General features: G+C 35.5%; 1 protein-coding gene across 1 annotated transcript in view; it reads left to right on the top strand.

The window, feature by feature from the left end:
* Positions 1-16,301, top strand: part of KLHL1 (kelch like family member 1) — a 178,843-nt gene that overhangs the window by 45,630 nt on the left and 116,912 nt on the right. Inside the window, exon 2 of the mRNA XM_015851663.3 lies at positions 5,206-5,388. Coding sequence (XP_015707149.2) covers positions 5,206-5,388 — 183 coding nt within the window. The remainder of the gene's footprint in view (positions 1-5,205; positions 5,389-16,301) is intronic.

Consider the following 16,301-nt stretch of genomic DNA (forward strand, 5'->3'; position numbering starts at 1 on the left):
CTCTAAATGTTACTCATAACTGATTCTGAATAAGGAAAAAAAAAACGAAAAACAAAATATGCAAAAGTAGAATTCAATCATAATCATTATTTTTTAAGAACTGTTCTAAAATAGTAAAACTCTAAAGAGTTGAGAAAATAGAAGGAATTTCATTTGTGCAGCAGTACAGATTTGTGAAAGATTATATTATATTATGATTTTTGGTGGGACTGGGACAATTATGTCTTAAAAACCTAAGTCTGAGGCTAAGCTGATTGCTTGCAATAGGAATTCTGTCTGCTTCTCTTATATTAAAAGAAGAGAGAGGGGAGGAAAAGAGGGAGGAGAGGAGCCTGTGGCAGTCAGGAGGTCTGAAGGAGCTGCTGCCCTTGGGGACCTGTGCAGAGCAGTCTGCTTCAGAAGGTTGAACCTGGTGGAACAGAGCCTTGTTGGAGCAGTGCTTGGAGAACTGCAGCCTGCATGCAGGATCAGTTTGGGAAGGATGGCATCCCATGGCAGGGATATAGAATAGAGGTGGGGAGTGACCATGAAAGAGTGGCAGAGACAAAGTGCAATGGGTAGATCAGAGCCCACATTCCTTGCTTTGCTGCACCACTTGGGGGAAGAAAGTAGGAGAGAGTGGATGGAGAAAAGGTGTTCAGTTTGCTTCTAGTCACTCATTGCTCTAGTCTCTTAGTAATTGACCATAAATTACATTAATCTCACTATTCTAAGTCTGTTTTGCCCATAAAGGTAACATAAATGTTTTTTTTTCATTGCTTTCTCTCCCTGTGTTGTGAAGAAGGGGGGAGAGGCAAAGGTGTGATGGAATTGAGCTACCTACCAGTGTGAGATTACTGCAATTCACAGTTAATTAAAAAAAGGTAAAACTGTGGTCTGAACAAAATCTTTTAAGCCTACTTCTATTTTTTTTTAATATTTTTATTTATTTTTTTCCTGTCATGTACTACAGAAAAAAACATACATCGTTTTTTCTCCATAGAAACAGTTTCAGTAGAGCACAGTGATCCCTTTTTATTGTCCCGTTCTCAAAAAGAGCTGCTCAGACAACTCATTTGAGGTCATAACGGTGAACTGGTTGGTAACTAGTATTTTGTGTACTGAGGCTTGTTATACTCTCAAAATTAACCTACCAGCAGTAGGTTAACACATATTTTTGCTATTCATAGAGGTGCCCTGGTGTCTGTTTTTTTTTTCTTTCGGTGTTCAAAGAATAACTTACATTACCAGTAGTTTGATCTCCAAATTACATTTACAAGGAAACAATGTTATCTTCAGAATGACAAATCTGTCATCTGCAATGACTGTCAAATTTTTTTTTTTTTTTTTTTTTTTGCATAGATAGAGAAACTCTGAGACAGCAATAATGCATCTCTGAACCAAAATGGTACAAATAGTCTTATTTGATGTTCTGATTATTATTTTTTAACTGACACTTCTTTCCAGTATTGTCCTTTATAAAATACATTTTTACGAATCTCCTGAAACTCCAGGTAAAACCCTGTTGCAGATACAATTCCAGTCAGTGGAGTAAAAAGAATGCCTTTTGATAAGAAAAAAGGAAAAAAAAAAGGGGGAAAAAAAAAAAAAGAATTTAAAATTTTCTATTGTTATAAGAAAATGGTCTAAAAGACTTAAAAAATAAAAAACTTTGTCTTCTGCATTTTTGCAAGTAGTCACTAACTAAAGTCACAACTTCTGATAGTCCATCTCACTTTGTTAAGTACAATTCCACAATTTATAGGTGGGGTGCTCCAAAAGTAATACCTCCTATTTTATTTTATTGGTCCACCGTGTGAGAGGGAGATGGTGGTGGTATGTCAGTAGAGACCTTCCCGCCAGTATTCCATTACATTTTATTGCTGTGGGACAGACAGTAGCAGAGGGGCATCCCTACAAAATGGCATCAGACATGGAAGAGCAGATGAAGAAAAGGTGTGTCACTGCATTCCTCCATGCAGACAGAACTGGCACCCATTGACATTCACCAAACCATTTCTTTTCTGAAAACATCACAGCATACTGAAATCTGAAAATTAGTCTGTATGAAGTTGCTGGGGCAGATTTTTGTTCCTTTCCATTTTATTTGGTAATCTGTGGGAGGAGAGTCATGGACTCCGTTGCTGGTGCAGAACGGAGACCAACCCCTTGGTCACATGTACCAACCAGGCGCCTCAGGTGTGTTTACATATATAGCTACTAAGCTGCTTACTCATTTGCAAGGTAATGACTTTCTTAATCCCACAGTAAGCATTCTGGTTTGCCATTTTCTAAAGAATCACTTCAGCTTATTGATCATTTACAGTGTTGATTTTTATTTTTATTTTTGGCCCTTTTATTGTTTTCATCCTGTCATACTCAGTAGCATTGTTGTAAATGCCTGGACAGTTTTGTTTTCTTATTTATGTACTGTTCACTGAATTGCTTAAAGATAAAAAGTGCTCTAGACTAGGCATGTTTTGTGTCTGAAATTTCAAATTGGGAGTTTGAGATGCCCACAGTAAGTTCAGATTCTGCATGTATGTACTAAGAAAGATTACAGGAAAAGGCCATCAGGTGTCTTTCCTGTTCTTGTACTATAGAATAGGCCCTTCCATCCATACTGAGGTACAAAAGTGCTAAAAGTGTTTTGAAAATCAGGAGTTCTTCAGATTAATTTATGCTGAATTTCCTGCAGAACTCAGTCAGCATTCTCACTGAATTGTTCAGAGTGCCTGAACAAATTACAATATAGATAAACAGAAAATGTTACTTTTATATCACTTGTTGGTCATAAGTTCATGCTTTTCATGGACTGATACAAAACAAGTATTCTTTGCTCTCTGAAGGTCTTTAGCAGTTCTTATATTAACAAACTACTGACTGAATTTAAAGTATTGATTATGCGGAGAGAGCATTTATAATGAATAAGAGGTAGCTTCTCAGAGGATCAATAGCAGATTTTTCATCTGGGCTTTCTTAGAAAATAAATAAAAGATTAACTTACTGTCATCTACTAAATTTGTTAATTTTCAAGATAGATAGTAATTTAAAATGTGCTGTGCCTTTGGAGCTTGTTTTTGAGTAGCCATTTAATGACTCATTATGTGGCAGATAGACTGATGTTTTTAGAGGGTGAAAAATGTTTATAATTAACAAGCAGAAAAGAGGGCAAAATTTGTGGCAAACTCACTGTAGCTATTCAAAGACAAAAAGACAAGAAAGATTAAGTTCACTTAAGCTCAATCTAGGTTTATAGAACTAACATAAAAAAACAGAAGGATACATCTGTTTTTCTGACCTTAGAAGTGCAATGTGTTTTGAAAAGCCAGGAATAGGCAGGGTTAGTTTCTTATCTGTTACTTTCATTTTTCAGAATTGTTGATGTTGTAACTTTCATATTTCCTGGAGGAAGGGTAGAAGCAAGTCTATTTAACCCTACCTACCTCATTTATTAGGCACTGATTTCTTTACTGTGAATTACTTGTCATTCTAATTACTCAGCAATAAAACTGAAGAACTATGCACAGGGCCACATTAAACCTCAGGGAAGATAACTGAAAGAAAATATTGAAATCTCTTCCTGTTACCAATACTAATGAGCTTAGCTCCATCATTGCAGTTTTATGTGAAAGTTGACCATCCACAATGTGAAACTAAACTTGGATGTCTGTTTGATGTTGTTGGCAGTCCAGATAGAGGGTAAGAAGATGATGTCACTCATGGAAATATTACATTTATTTTAAAGTTTAGAAGGATCTTCTAAGAGCTGTATTGCACAGGCTCTTTGAACATATAAGATGAATACAACATATTTAAGGAAATGTCCTTTTCTTCATTACCAGTTCATAACTGTTTCTTGTAAGTATAGTCAATAGAATTTTTCCAGTTCAATTTCTTACATACTCTCAGTTTGTATGTAGTATAAATCACACAATCATCACATATATGGTAACCTTAACACAATACAAGTTGCAATCCCAATTAATTAAGAACAGATAATGATTTATCAGAATCCAGTTTAATTATATTTAGGTGACATTAATGTGGGTAATAGTTTCGAAAGTTAACATGCTAGTGCATGTATTTGGCACAGATCAGAAGGTGAGATAGAAATCGGGGTGAATTGGGTCTGTTTAAGATCATATACAGGCCACCTTGGCAGGCTTCTAACTACTTTAAAGGAGTGTTCTGAAGCAGAACTATTCTGTATGACAGAAGGATGGATCATTTTTTCCTCATCTCCCCTGTGTTTTCGCATACAGGATACCTTTGGAAAAAAATAACACAAAAAATAAATCACTGGTATATGTCAAAAGGATATACCCTATTTCTAAATTATATGATTGTTTATCAAAAGTATATATATATAATATATTTAAAAAATAAAAATTAAAAAAAAAAATGCACTTTTCAAATGTTTCCAGCACCAGAAGTGTGGGTTGCATTATATTATTATAGTAATATTATTCCCTAGAACATGGTACCCAACTAATGCAAAGTTTATATAACAAAACTGCTATCTTATTAGTGTAAATTATCAAAATTACTTACTCTATCTTGAATATTTTCCTTTCAATGGAATACGTAGTTTATGAGTTTGGTTTGAATTAAAAATGTCAATATAATTTAATTTGAGGGACTGAAGTATGTCAGTGGTTTATGAGCTGGTTTGGCCTGGTTCAATGACTAGTCGGGCAGAGTTGCGTTTTCCATTATTCTTCTGTTTTGTGAAGTCATGTTAAAGATTAAACAGAAAGATAGGCAATTTGTTTAATTCTATAGAATTCTAAATTCTAAATTGCTAGAAATAAGAAAGCAATCATATTTTGATAATGATGACCTAGCCGTTCTGTCATCTTTAACAATAATATACTGAACTTCTATTTATGTTGTATTGTATTTATGCCTTTATTTATGTTTCTATAACTAATCAAAGAGGAAGGAAATACACTATTCCTATGTCCATGCTAAAACAAACCAAAACCAAACCAAAACCAAAGCCAAACCAAAAACAAACAAATAAACAAACAAACAAAACAACACCAAAAATTTCACATATTTCAGTGTTAGAAGCCTTGTAACATATCCTTTCTTGTACTTCTTTCTGGTGATGAGAATTTTGAAGGATGCAATAATTGCGCTTATCAGCCTCAAGAAGTTTGAGATGGCATCTAGGCAACTGGTCACACCTTGCCAACATGGAACTTCTTTTGTGGTTTACAGGCTGTCATCAGCTAGCCATCCCTTATCACCTCACTGTGACATAGATTCAAGTACCTCTGAGGAATTCTACCAGGCTGTTCACCATGCTGAGCAAACCTTCAGAAAAATGGAGAGCTACCTGAAGCAACAGCAGCTCTGTGATGTTATCCTGATTGCTGGGAATCGCAAGATACCTGCTCACAGGTAGGATGTAAAGATATTACATAAAATATTTGGGATCTGCTTGTTTCAAAGAACAAGATTTTCTGTGGCTCCTTATCTTCCTTCTTGCTTCCCACCAAAAGTGTAAATGACTGTAAAAGGTGATATCCGAAGGTTCAGTCTTTGAAGATATTACTCAAGTTCTCTCAGACACATACAGTAGGATAATAATACTGAACACCAACTCCTCATAAATGGTTGCTTTGAATGTACTGAAAAATGTCTTAATAATTTACAGTAAGTATAAAAAAATAATTTCAGTAAATATAAAAAGTATGTATCATTATCATTTTCAAATTTCTTCAAGATGACCTATTATTAAAGCAGCTACTATGTATGAAATTATGCTTGATATTGGATTGTAACTAGAGCTTAAAATAGTTAATAGTAGGTTGAGATTTTTGTCTTTGGTATATCCTTTGACTTCGTACATACAAATGAAAATCCACTTCAAGAGTTTAGATTAAAATGCACAGAATGCTTTTTAATTTCCAGATTAGAGAGATAGTATTTTTTTATTTAAACTCTATGTAAGGCTACAGTCCAAGTGTGACCTCTTCCTTGCCTGTGCTCTGATTTATCTCTTGAGATAGTTAACGTAATAGATCTCTCCTGAGATAGTAGAAGTATTTAGATAAATAAATAAATAATTAAAATAAATGAGAAAAAATACCAGTAACAGATTGATCTAGGTAGCTTGCAGCACATGTGAAGAAGAGTCCCCATAGATTCAGATTAGTAGATGGAATAAACATAGAAATCTGTCTCCTTTCGGCATTTATCATTCTTAAGACTTTGTTTCCTTCTCCTATCTTTACCTAATACACTCAGATTTCTAGATGCCAGAAAAGTTGCCAGTAATTTCTACCTGCTGGGCTACTAACTAGCTTTGCTCACATTCCAGGCTTTTAGCCCCTATTAAACCTATTAAGCATCTGATGCTTTTTGCACCCCTGACAGTTGTCATCTGATGCTGTTTTTATCTAGAACACTACGGTCTTTTCTTTAGTAAAGTAAACAGACAATTATACTAAATTTCAATCTTTCTGTCAATTGGCATTTACGGTGTTCCAAGAAGAAGAAAACACAGGGGGTAAAGACATAAGGCCTTCTAATCTGTGTCCATTTTTATGAGAGCAGGTCTAAAAGTAATGTATCCTATTTTATGATGTTGGCTTGTAACATCAGAGGTGGATGGTGGTGACATGGCAGTGGAGGCTGAAACTTCCCTCTAATATTCCACTACGTTTTGTCGGTGTGTGATAGATGGCAGCAGAAGGGCAGTCTGACAAAATGTCGTCTGACATGCAAGTGCATATAAAGCAAAGATGTGTCATTGAATTCCTCCATGCAGAATAAATGGCACCCACTGACGTGCACTGATACTTGCTGAACGTTGATGGAGACCAAACAGCATATGTGAGCACACTGAGATGGTGGGGAGTGCATTTCCTCATTTTCTGACAGTGACTGTGTGTCACCTCCACTGATGCAGATATTTATGGGCACAGCGTGCCAGCTCTTGTTCATCGCTGGCAAAAATGCATAGCTAATGGTGATGACTGTGTTGAAAACTAGTATTTTGTAGCTGAGAACATGCTCTGTCTGTTAGTGTTACTGTGTTCTCTGTGCCAGTTGTAGTTTCCAAAGAAATAAATAGGAGACATTACATACCTTCCTGAACATTTCTGAATGAACAAAATTTTGTAGAAATAATGATAAATTGGTTGTTCCTCTATGACAGGTTTTTGGTCTATTTTTGCTTTTCACAGTTTCCAGAACAGATGAGGTAGAGAATAAAAAGAATGCAATGCCTGAATCTACACTCTTAAACTGTTAGGGAAACATACTTACTAGATACGTAGAAATATTATTAGTGCTTTGCCTTGTTGAATATAGGTTGCTTAAAATACACTACTTTTTTTTAGCTGTATATTTTTTGCCATCTTTAATTATTTTAGTAGAGTGCATAGTTCATAGAAAAGGAAACAGGAAACTGCAATATATATATATATAAATCAATTTAGTTCATTTTTCCCACTGTTCTTAAGACAGCTGTAAATGTTTGTATTCCTGCCTGTCAGTAGTAAATTTAATTTCACATTTGTCATATAAATTCTGCTGCATACCTAAATTCTTCTAGACTTGGGCAAATACTTTAATAAGGAGAGGTATGATCATAAAATAATGAGCAAAATCATATTTAGATTTTCTAGTAGATCTCTGACAACTTTCCACTGATATAGTCCTCTGCAGTCAAAAGACCGGGTATCAAAAATAGGTCAAAGAACTTTTGAATTATGTATAATTGATAAGATTCTGTTCTGAATAAATTGGAATTTTGTCCAATAAGGAAAAAAAAAAAAAAAAAAAAAAAGGTTTTCTGAATTTTCTCTTTATTTCTAAAATATAATTTAATTTGGAAGAGACCTTCTAGAGTCAGATTCAAAGCAGGCTTAAGTCCAAAGTTAGATTAGCCTGTTGAGGGTCATTAAATATTGGCACTTACGAAGGTTCCTCTCTTGGCAGCCTCTTCCTGTCTCTGATTATCCTCCCTGTCTTAGTGATCCACCATGTATATAGATGTTATGGAGATTTGCTTTGTGCTCTCTGTGACCAGAAAAACAAGAGTGTAGTTACATCTTTCTTAGGATAGATGGAAGTTACATATTTTTCTGGTCCCTAGAAACATCTCACAGTTGTCTCTGGTCCCATGGACTCTTCTGATTTATTTATATTGCTCCCTAAGTACTTGTTCCTCTGCTGTGAGAGATACTTCATACACCATAGATCTTGCCACTAGGCACAGGAACGTGGAAGTTCAGAAATCATGAAGAAAAAAGCAATAACAACAAAAAGACTGCTGTTGCTGGTGATGCTCCCATGTCTGAGGCGCGTTCCACCGGGGGCTAGCAATCTCCCCTCATGAGGACCACTGCAACACTGACACCAATATGGGGATGTAGCAAATGGTGTTGATTGCAGCGCAGTTAGCACCTTAAGTATTCTAACTACTTTATCTACACCCCTTAAGCGTAAGTGTGAAGCGTGTGCCAAATTTACATCACAGAGCAGGGGATGGAACAAGGAGGTCCTTCCACTTCACAGTCCGAATCCCCACTAATGCCTGCAACATCTCCTCTTCCCCATGCTCGGTAAAGCCTTGCCCCATTACAGCACGAAACTCGCATATTGCCTAACTATTCTAGTGTGAAATAAATGCAGGATTATATTTAGGGGATTCTAATTGAGCTATACGTCTAAGCATTCGCCAAACCTTAATATACAATACAATCAGTAGCATAAGACACAACAGTGTCAGGAAAAGCAGCACCATGACCGGATGGAGCATAGAATTAAATAGTCCTCTCACCGTCAGGGACCATCCAAGAAGCACTTCCACCGGTTATGTTCTCCATCTCTCTTCACTCTTTCTAGGACACGATGTATCTTCTCTGTATCATGGTGAATAGTGATCAAAGTTTTCCATCCATTGTCTTGGATACGTTTCAGCAGATAGTACAGGTAGTCATGTTGCAACAGCTTCCTTACTAAAGTGAGATTCATTCCAATAGGAACAGGTGATAGATCTTGAATCAATGTGTAATTAGACTATAATAGCTGATATGTAGTAACTGGAACTGAATAATTAAAATCTCACCCTGTAATGCTAGTAAAATTCCAAACACAGATATTAGAATGCTGTTACTAGTATCCCTTGTAACATTACCTATAAGTAGAGAATCACAAGGTGTCCTCATACACACACATCCCCATGTTCTCTTAAACTGTGTCATCTTATGGTCACTGCAGCTATGTTTGATATCACTAAGCATTACAGATCCAGCACTGTTTTCCCCAAGATTATTCAGAAACAGAACCAACAAAGTGCTTCCTACAGTTAATGTTTTACTCAAAGTAGGGTGAACATCATTGGTATTGTATTCCTGTAGTCCTGCTTGTAGGATGGTCAGTATTTGTGGAGTTTGTATATTCAGTAATATATATTAAGTGGAAGATTTTCCATGCAAAGTTTATAAAATTTTATCCTGGATAAAACAAACTCTTACAAAATCCACCTAAAATCCACCTAAAACTATTTTATTTGAGGTAAATTAAAACATTTTACAAATCATATTATAATGAAGATTGTGATCTGCTATCTGTAATCTCTGTCATATCCAGTTTCTTTCTATTTAGTCTTTTTTTTCTTTTCTTTCTTCTCCAGTCACTTTCTGAGGAAGAATATCAGATTAGCTCTGGCCATATCCTTAATGCTACCAAGTTACTTTTTATCACTTGTATTTATCTAATTTTCATTCTTTTATATATTTTAATTTCTCATAAGTAAAGGTGTAATGTCACACTGGGAGGTAGACCAAAAGACATTATCATGGAGGACTAGTTTTCCACTTGAAGGCATCATGCCAAATTCTTAGTCTTATTATAGTTGCTGTTCATTGTTCTGGTGACTCAAACAGCTTTAAAGTGACTTGAACTTTCTTGCTGGCTCATGAATTGCGATGATGAGAAGGCAACCAGAAGAGATTCTGAGAAAATAGGTAAATCTCTTTAACAGAGAGGAAAGTATTTGAAATTTAAATAAAGTTGGGAGGGAAAAAAAAAAGAAAAAAAAAAGGAAGTAAAATCTGGTTTTATTGCTGCTTTGCTATAGCTTGTAGAGACAGTAATCAAATGTAAATACGTAACATGTTTTGGAGAAGGGAAATGCTGAAATAATATTTTCACTATTCTTTTTCAGCTATATTATTATACTGTTAGCAGTCCAACTTCATTTTAAAACTTTATTGACATGGAATTCGTAATTTCTCCATTAATTCTGTGGGTGTTTTTTTTTTTTGTTTTTTCTTTTTTCTTTTCCCTTTTTTCTTTTTTCTTTTCCCTTTTTTCTTTTTTCTTTTTTTTTTTCTTTTCCCTTTTTTCTTTTTTCTTTTTTCTTTTTTCTTTTTTCTTTTTTCTTTTTTCTTTTTTCTTTTTTCTTTTCCCTTTTTTCTTTTTTCTTTTTTCTTTTTTCTTTTCCCTTTTTTCTTTTTTCTTTTTTCTTCTCCCTTTTTTCTACATTTCTTATTTGGACTATGACAGGAAACATATTATTACTTCAGTATGCTTGGAATAAAAAGAACTCGGGCGCTGCTGTTACAAAACAAACAAATGAAAAAAAAATCTCTATGGTTGGCACTTTCTTCCTGTTTACTGCTTGCAATCAACCAAATGCAGTTGCAGCTAGATGTCTGCCTAGATTGGATTTGAATCACACACACACACAAGTGAGTAAACATTATTCAAAACTGCAGTGATATAATCAAAGCAATCAAATGTAAAAGAAGATTCGTAATCAAGCCATAATCCCAGGGGTCAACATGAAAATAAAAATGGAGATTTGCCTAAAATAGTTTAGATGTGCTGAGTTTAGATGTGCTGCCTACATTAGTTCTGGAACATGCACCCCCACTTATGTAGGACAGACCCAGTCTAGCCCACTGCCACAGACATACTGGGCCAATGCTGCCTTGCTGTGCAATCGCGTGAATGGGCGGCGTATGGTTTCTCCACTGCTGAACGGCCCACGTGATATACACATGCTGACTCCTCCTCTCCACACCTGCTGAGCCTCAGGGCCCTCCCTGAGGCTTTTAGTGAGGGTGTGGGTGTGGAAGCCATTTCCTCGGCAACACCCATACAATGTAAGCATCTCGAGAACTGGTGGCCCATGCTGGGTCACTCTCCTCTCCTGGGTTTCAGGAAAACTGCCATATCCCCCTGTACCTCAAGATTCATTGTCATGGCTCTGAAAGCAGCAGACCTCAGTGACTGAGGTACATACATCTGATACTGTATACATGGCAAAGGTGTTAAAATTCGCAATGCAATTTTTAGTCAAAGTAACAGTTACCTGTCTGTAGAGTAGCTTCTTGTAGGGATTACAGTTATGCTTAGAAACCAAAATACAAGTCCTGAGAAAGAAATACAGGGACAATTTCAGGGGTTAAATGACACTGTTATTAACAAAATGCAGACTTACTAAACCAAACCCTTAATGGTGTTACTTTATGAAATGAAGTAGGTGCAATAACTGAAATTGTCTGACAGGCTACCACTAAAAAGTGATTGAAGATCACACACAAGGATATGACCAAATTGAGCTATATGCAGAAATGAGTTATGGAGATGAATTAATAACTATGCCATATTGTTTCATCTTTCTAAAATAGAGTTTGAGAATAAAAAAAGAGGATGACAAATAGACCTAAAAAAAAAAAAAAAAGAAAAAAAAAGCATTGAAACAGCCATTTATTCTAATGATTTCACAGATCTCTGTTCTTTCATAAAACCTAATCTTCATGTTTCTGTCATTTCTTCTGATAGTTCAAAGGAGCTAAAATTGGGCTCTTCTTTCTCCTGAAGGCCTTTTTACTCTTTTTCTTTTTGAGTTAATAGGGAACAAATAAAGTCATTAAGCCATTTAGTAGAGGATCATAGATGATTGTGTTGTCTTTCTTTGCTTGTGATTCTTCTGCTGGAGGAAAATACTGAGCTCTGCATTGTATTTGTGTCATAACAAATCTGCTCTTATCTTCATCACTGTGACACTTTGTCTCTCTTGCCCATTCCCAAATTTTGAGAAGTTGCTTGGATTCATATTTCTGTCTTCTCTCACTCTGTTCAAATGTCATAGAGTTCAAAGTGCTGACTGCAATAACCAATACCTTTTAAAATTGACACAAGGACATGAGCTGACACTTGCAAATAGTTTTGGACAATATATTTTGTTATCAAGTCTGGCAGCTGAGATTTGTGTATTACTTGAGCTCTCTGTTAAACAAGCAAACAAAAAAATAACTGAAGCTGTTATAGACTGTGTAGTTTGGTGGAAATACAAAAGTGAAAACACTCGTGAGAAACATGCCCAAGATCAAAAATTTCTAATCAGGCAAAGAGCTCTGTGAAGAGCAGTTTATTCATTATTGCAATAATGGGCGCACACCCCCTACTGACAAGAGAGAAATTGCTCCACTAGTCAGTGAAATCCATTCCAGTATATACCCTGGGTCCAGCATAGGTAAAGCCTCTCCTGATACTCATTGGTTGAGCGTCTCAGGCTCATAGTCTTCTGATGCTGTTGCTATGTTATGCTTCCATACCTATGCTACACTTCCATACAATGCCCGTTATCAGTCCACTGTCTTAGGATATGTTCTGTGCCTTCTACGATGATAAGAGGCCTGTACTGGACTGTCCCTTACCCTACATAATTACCTTAACTAGTGCCTGTGCCAATGTTACCTAGGCTGGGACACCCCAGACTCAACTGAGGCTCGACTTTGTTCAACTTTATTTGTGAAAAGCAATCCTATCCTATCTTGCATACAGAAATACTGGAAATCTCCACTGCAGAAACACAATCTAACTCTCACATACTGATGTCAGATTTGCATAAAAATTGTGAAAGTTTTATGGCAGCAATGGCTGCAAAATTGTGTTTCATTTTGTACCGTAAAAGAGAGAAGGAGCTTCCTACTATATTTACACTTGTATGTCTGACAAAAAAATGTTCTGGAAGTGTCAGACAGACAGTCTTTCTTTTTTTTGTCCTGAGATTTTTTTTTTTCAAGTGAATACTTTATGTTCTGTGAGCTTTAACATTTATGAAATTGTATATATATATACACACATATCTTGAGCAAATGTTTGGCTCCTTCAAGAATGACAGAGCATGATTATCAGCAAAGACAACCTATATCAGCTGGTATCCTATACATAGCAACAAATGATATTTAAAATCAATGAATCATCAGCTTCTGTATGAACCAGTGTTATATATGTGGGAGAAAGCTGTGCTTATGAATTTTTGAAGTACTGTCTGAGGTACTACTCAGCTGGCAGTAAAATATAATTAGAGCTCGCTTAAAGAATGCAAGTGACTTGGATTGGTTTTTCTTTCAATTAATAAATATGCCAACCAGTTTGAGGGAAATCTGTATCAGAAGCTGATCTGGAAACAGTGGTGAAAATTGAATTTAAGTATTTTGTAATAAAAGTAAAATGAAATCTGACATGGTAGGAAAAAATGCAACAACAGAAATAAATTACATATTATATCATAAAAGAAATCAAAAAAAAAAAAAAAAAGACTGGATGAATTCAGTTGTAGTAGAGGTCAAGAAACTCCTTAGTATAGAGAAAATCATTCCGAGTCTACAAATTCGTTTTGTAGCCATGAGTTGCCTGCTGTGATTCTCTAAGATGAAAGAGTGTATTATGTATTCTAACTGACAGACCATCAGTTGAAAACAGACGACATCCTCAGACATCTGATGAGTAGGTCAAAATGCCTTTAAGCCAAGATTTAGGAGTCTTACAGAACCTTCTAAGATACAAAAAGCAGCAGATCATTACAAATTAATTGTAAGTGCTTTGATTTTTTTTACTTTTCATTTTCCCTCTCAGCACTAGATATTCCTGGAGCACAAGATTTATAAAAAGTATCAACTTTCAGAATTAAGTGTAATTAGCAAGTTTCTTTCACTTCAGTTTAGCCTTTGAAGCAATTCCAAAGGAAAAACATTGTATCTAGAAATCAATTTACTCTTTGATTTTACTCCATTGATGAAATAGCTATTTTATTATTTATATGGACTAGTGAGTAATGTACAGAATAAACTAGAAAATAACTGTTCAAAAGCACGTCTTGCTTGTTTAGGTGAGCAGTTACCTCACAGGACATTTCTGTTCATCTAAACTGTTTTTCTTAACAAATGAGGTACTAAAAACTTGACATCTGTGTTATATATAAATTTTTTGGATTTTTCAGTTTGTTTGGAATCTTGTCTGGTCATGTGCTCATCTGGACTGAGTGCTCTTTTGCAGTGGCAGTCCATTAAGATAACTTAGAAAGTATTTACCCAGATGTCAGAGGTGGATGTTGGTGGTATGGCAGTAGACGTTGAACCTTCCTGCTAACATCTTGTTGCTGTGTGACAGATGGCAGTGGAGAGGCAGTCTGACAAAATCACACCTGACATGGAAGTGCGTATGAAGCAAAGGTGTGTTGTTGAATTTCTCCTTGTGGAAACAATGGCACTCACTTTGATTGTCTTTTGCTGGACATTTATGGAGTAAAAAATGTGGATGTGAGCACAGTGAGGCAGCAGATGGCACATTTTAGCAATAGCGACAAGAAAGATGAGCCACATTCCAGATGGCCATGCACATATGTCACACCATGAAATGAAGAGCATCTTGATCAGTGCATCCATATGAATTCGCTAATTGTGGTTACTGTGTTAAAAGTAGTGTTTTGTAGCTGAAAATTTGCTGTATAGTGTTATTGTGCTCTTCATAGCTGTTATAGTTTCCGTGGAAATATTATGTAAATTGGAGGTATTACTTTCAGAGTAACTTAGGTTAATATGAACTTCTTATGCATTAGAAGCTTCTAAAGTTCATGATTGCCAGAGTTGAGTATACCATCAGAAGGAATTAAACTATCAAAATTAGTCATTTCCCATCATTTGAGCCAAAGTAAAGATAATATATATGATCCGAAGCTTCCCAACTTGCAGGTAAAATATAGTAGCTTAAAGTACTGAAGCTAATTAAAACTGTCATGTTTCACTTTTCTAGTGAGATGATCTAAGAGAGCAAAAGCAATCAATTATTACACTGGCTGATGAGTGATAACTTGTTGTTCTTTTTTTTTTTTTTTTTTTTTTTTTACTTTTACTTTCACTTTCACTCATACAAAATAACTGCATACGGATGGGTAAATATTATCACTGCTTACAAGTCTTGTGGTTGTGATTCTTGTGTTGCTAATCAATGTTTTATATATTATAAGTTCAAGTTAAGGCAGAAAGCATGTAGTACACGATATATAGCTGTACTACATTTCTAATAATCTGTGAATATTCACTCCTAACAAAGAACCATATCTTTACTATATTACTATTTGAGCTTGTTTAGCTTGAAAAATTGAAGGCTCTGGGGGGACATTACTGCAGCCTTCCAGTACTTGCTGGGAACATAAGCAGGAGCAGGATCATCTTTTTAGACAGTCTAATAGTTATAGGACAAGGGGGGATGTTTTGGGGGAATCATAAACTAAAAGAGGGAAAACTGAGGTTAGATGCCCATGGATGATGCTGACAGGCTGCACAGAGAAGCTGTGGATGCCCCACCCCTGGAGCCATTCAATACCATGCTGAATGGGGCCCTGGGCAGACAGATCTTGTGGGCTGCAGCTTAGCTCTTGCAGGAGAGTTGGAGCTCAATAATCTCTAAGGCCCTTCCAATCTAAACCATTCTATGATTCTATAAATGCTGTTTAAAAGAATGTATGAATTTACAACTTTAAAAGGGAAAATAAACTGATTACTAGCCATGATTTTGACTAAGGTAAATCAGATATTCAAACAAGGTATGCATATTTTACCGGTATTGTGAAATTATTTTCATTTGGAAATGTTTGCTAACGTGAATAGAGAAGCAACATCTTTGTATTATCATGAAATTGTTTCTTTTAAATTTAGTGAATAGCAGCTATTAAAAATCTTTCTGAAGATTGAAGGCTCTTGTGAAGTTTCATGATGTTACTAAAATTTATCAAAACTAAGCCCAATATAGGGTACTAATGGAGTAAGAAATTTGTTTCTCTTTTAATTTTTCTTTGATACAGGGAGGTTATCTTGTTAACAATAAGTTCATCTGCATGATAGGAGACATCATAAAGATTGAAAGCTAACGTCTGTGTCTTTTTCATATGTATATGCTAATATGCCTCTTGATTCATATCACAGGAAGCAGAATCAAATTAGAATTATACGTCATTTTGTATTCTACTTCTTATATGCATTTATTATATCTTGATCCTGCTA

This window comes from Coturnix japonica, chromosome 1 (genome assembly GCF_054131305.1).
Source record: "Coturnix japonica strain WE chromosome 1, WE-NBRP24, whole genome shotgun sequence".
Lineage (NCBI taxonomy): Eukaryota > Metazoa > Chordata > Aves > Galliformes > Phasianidae > Coturnix > Coturnix japonica.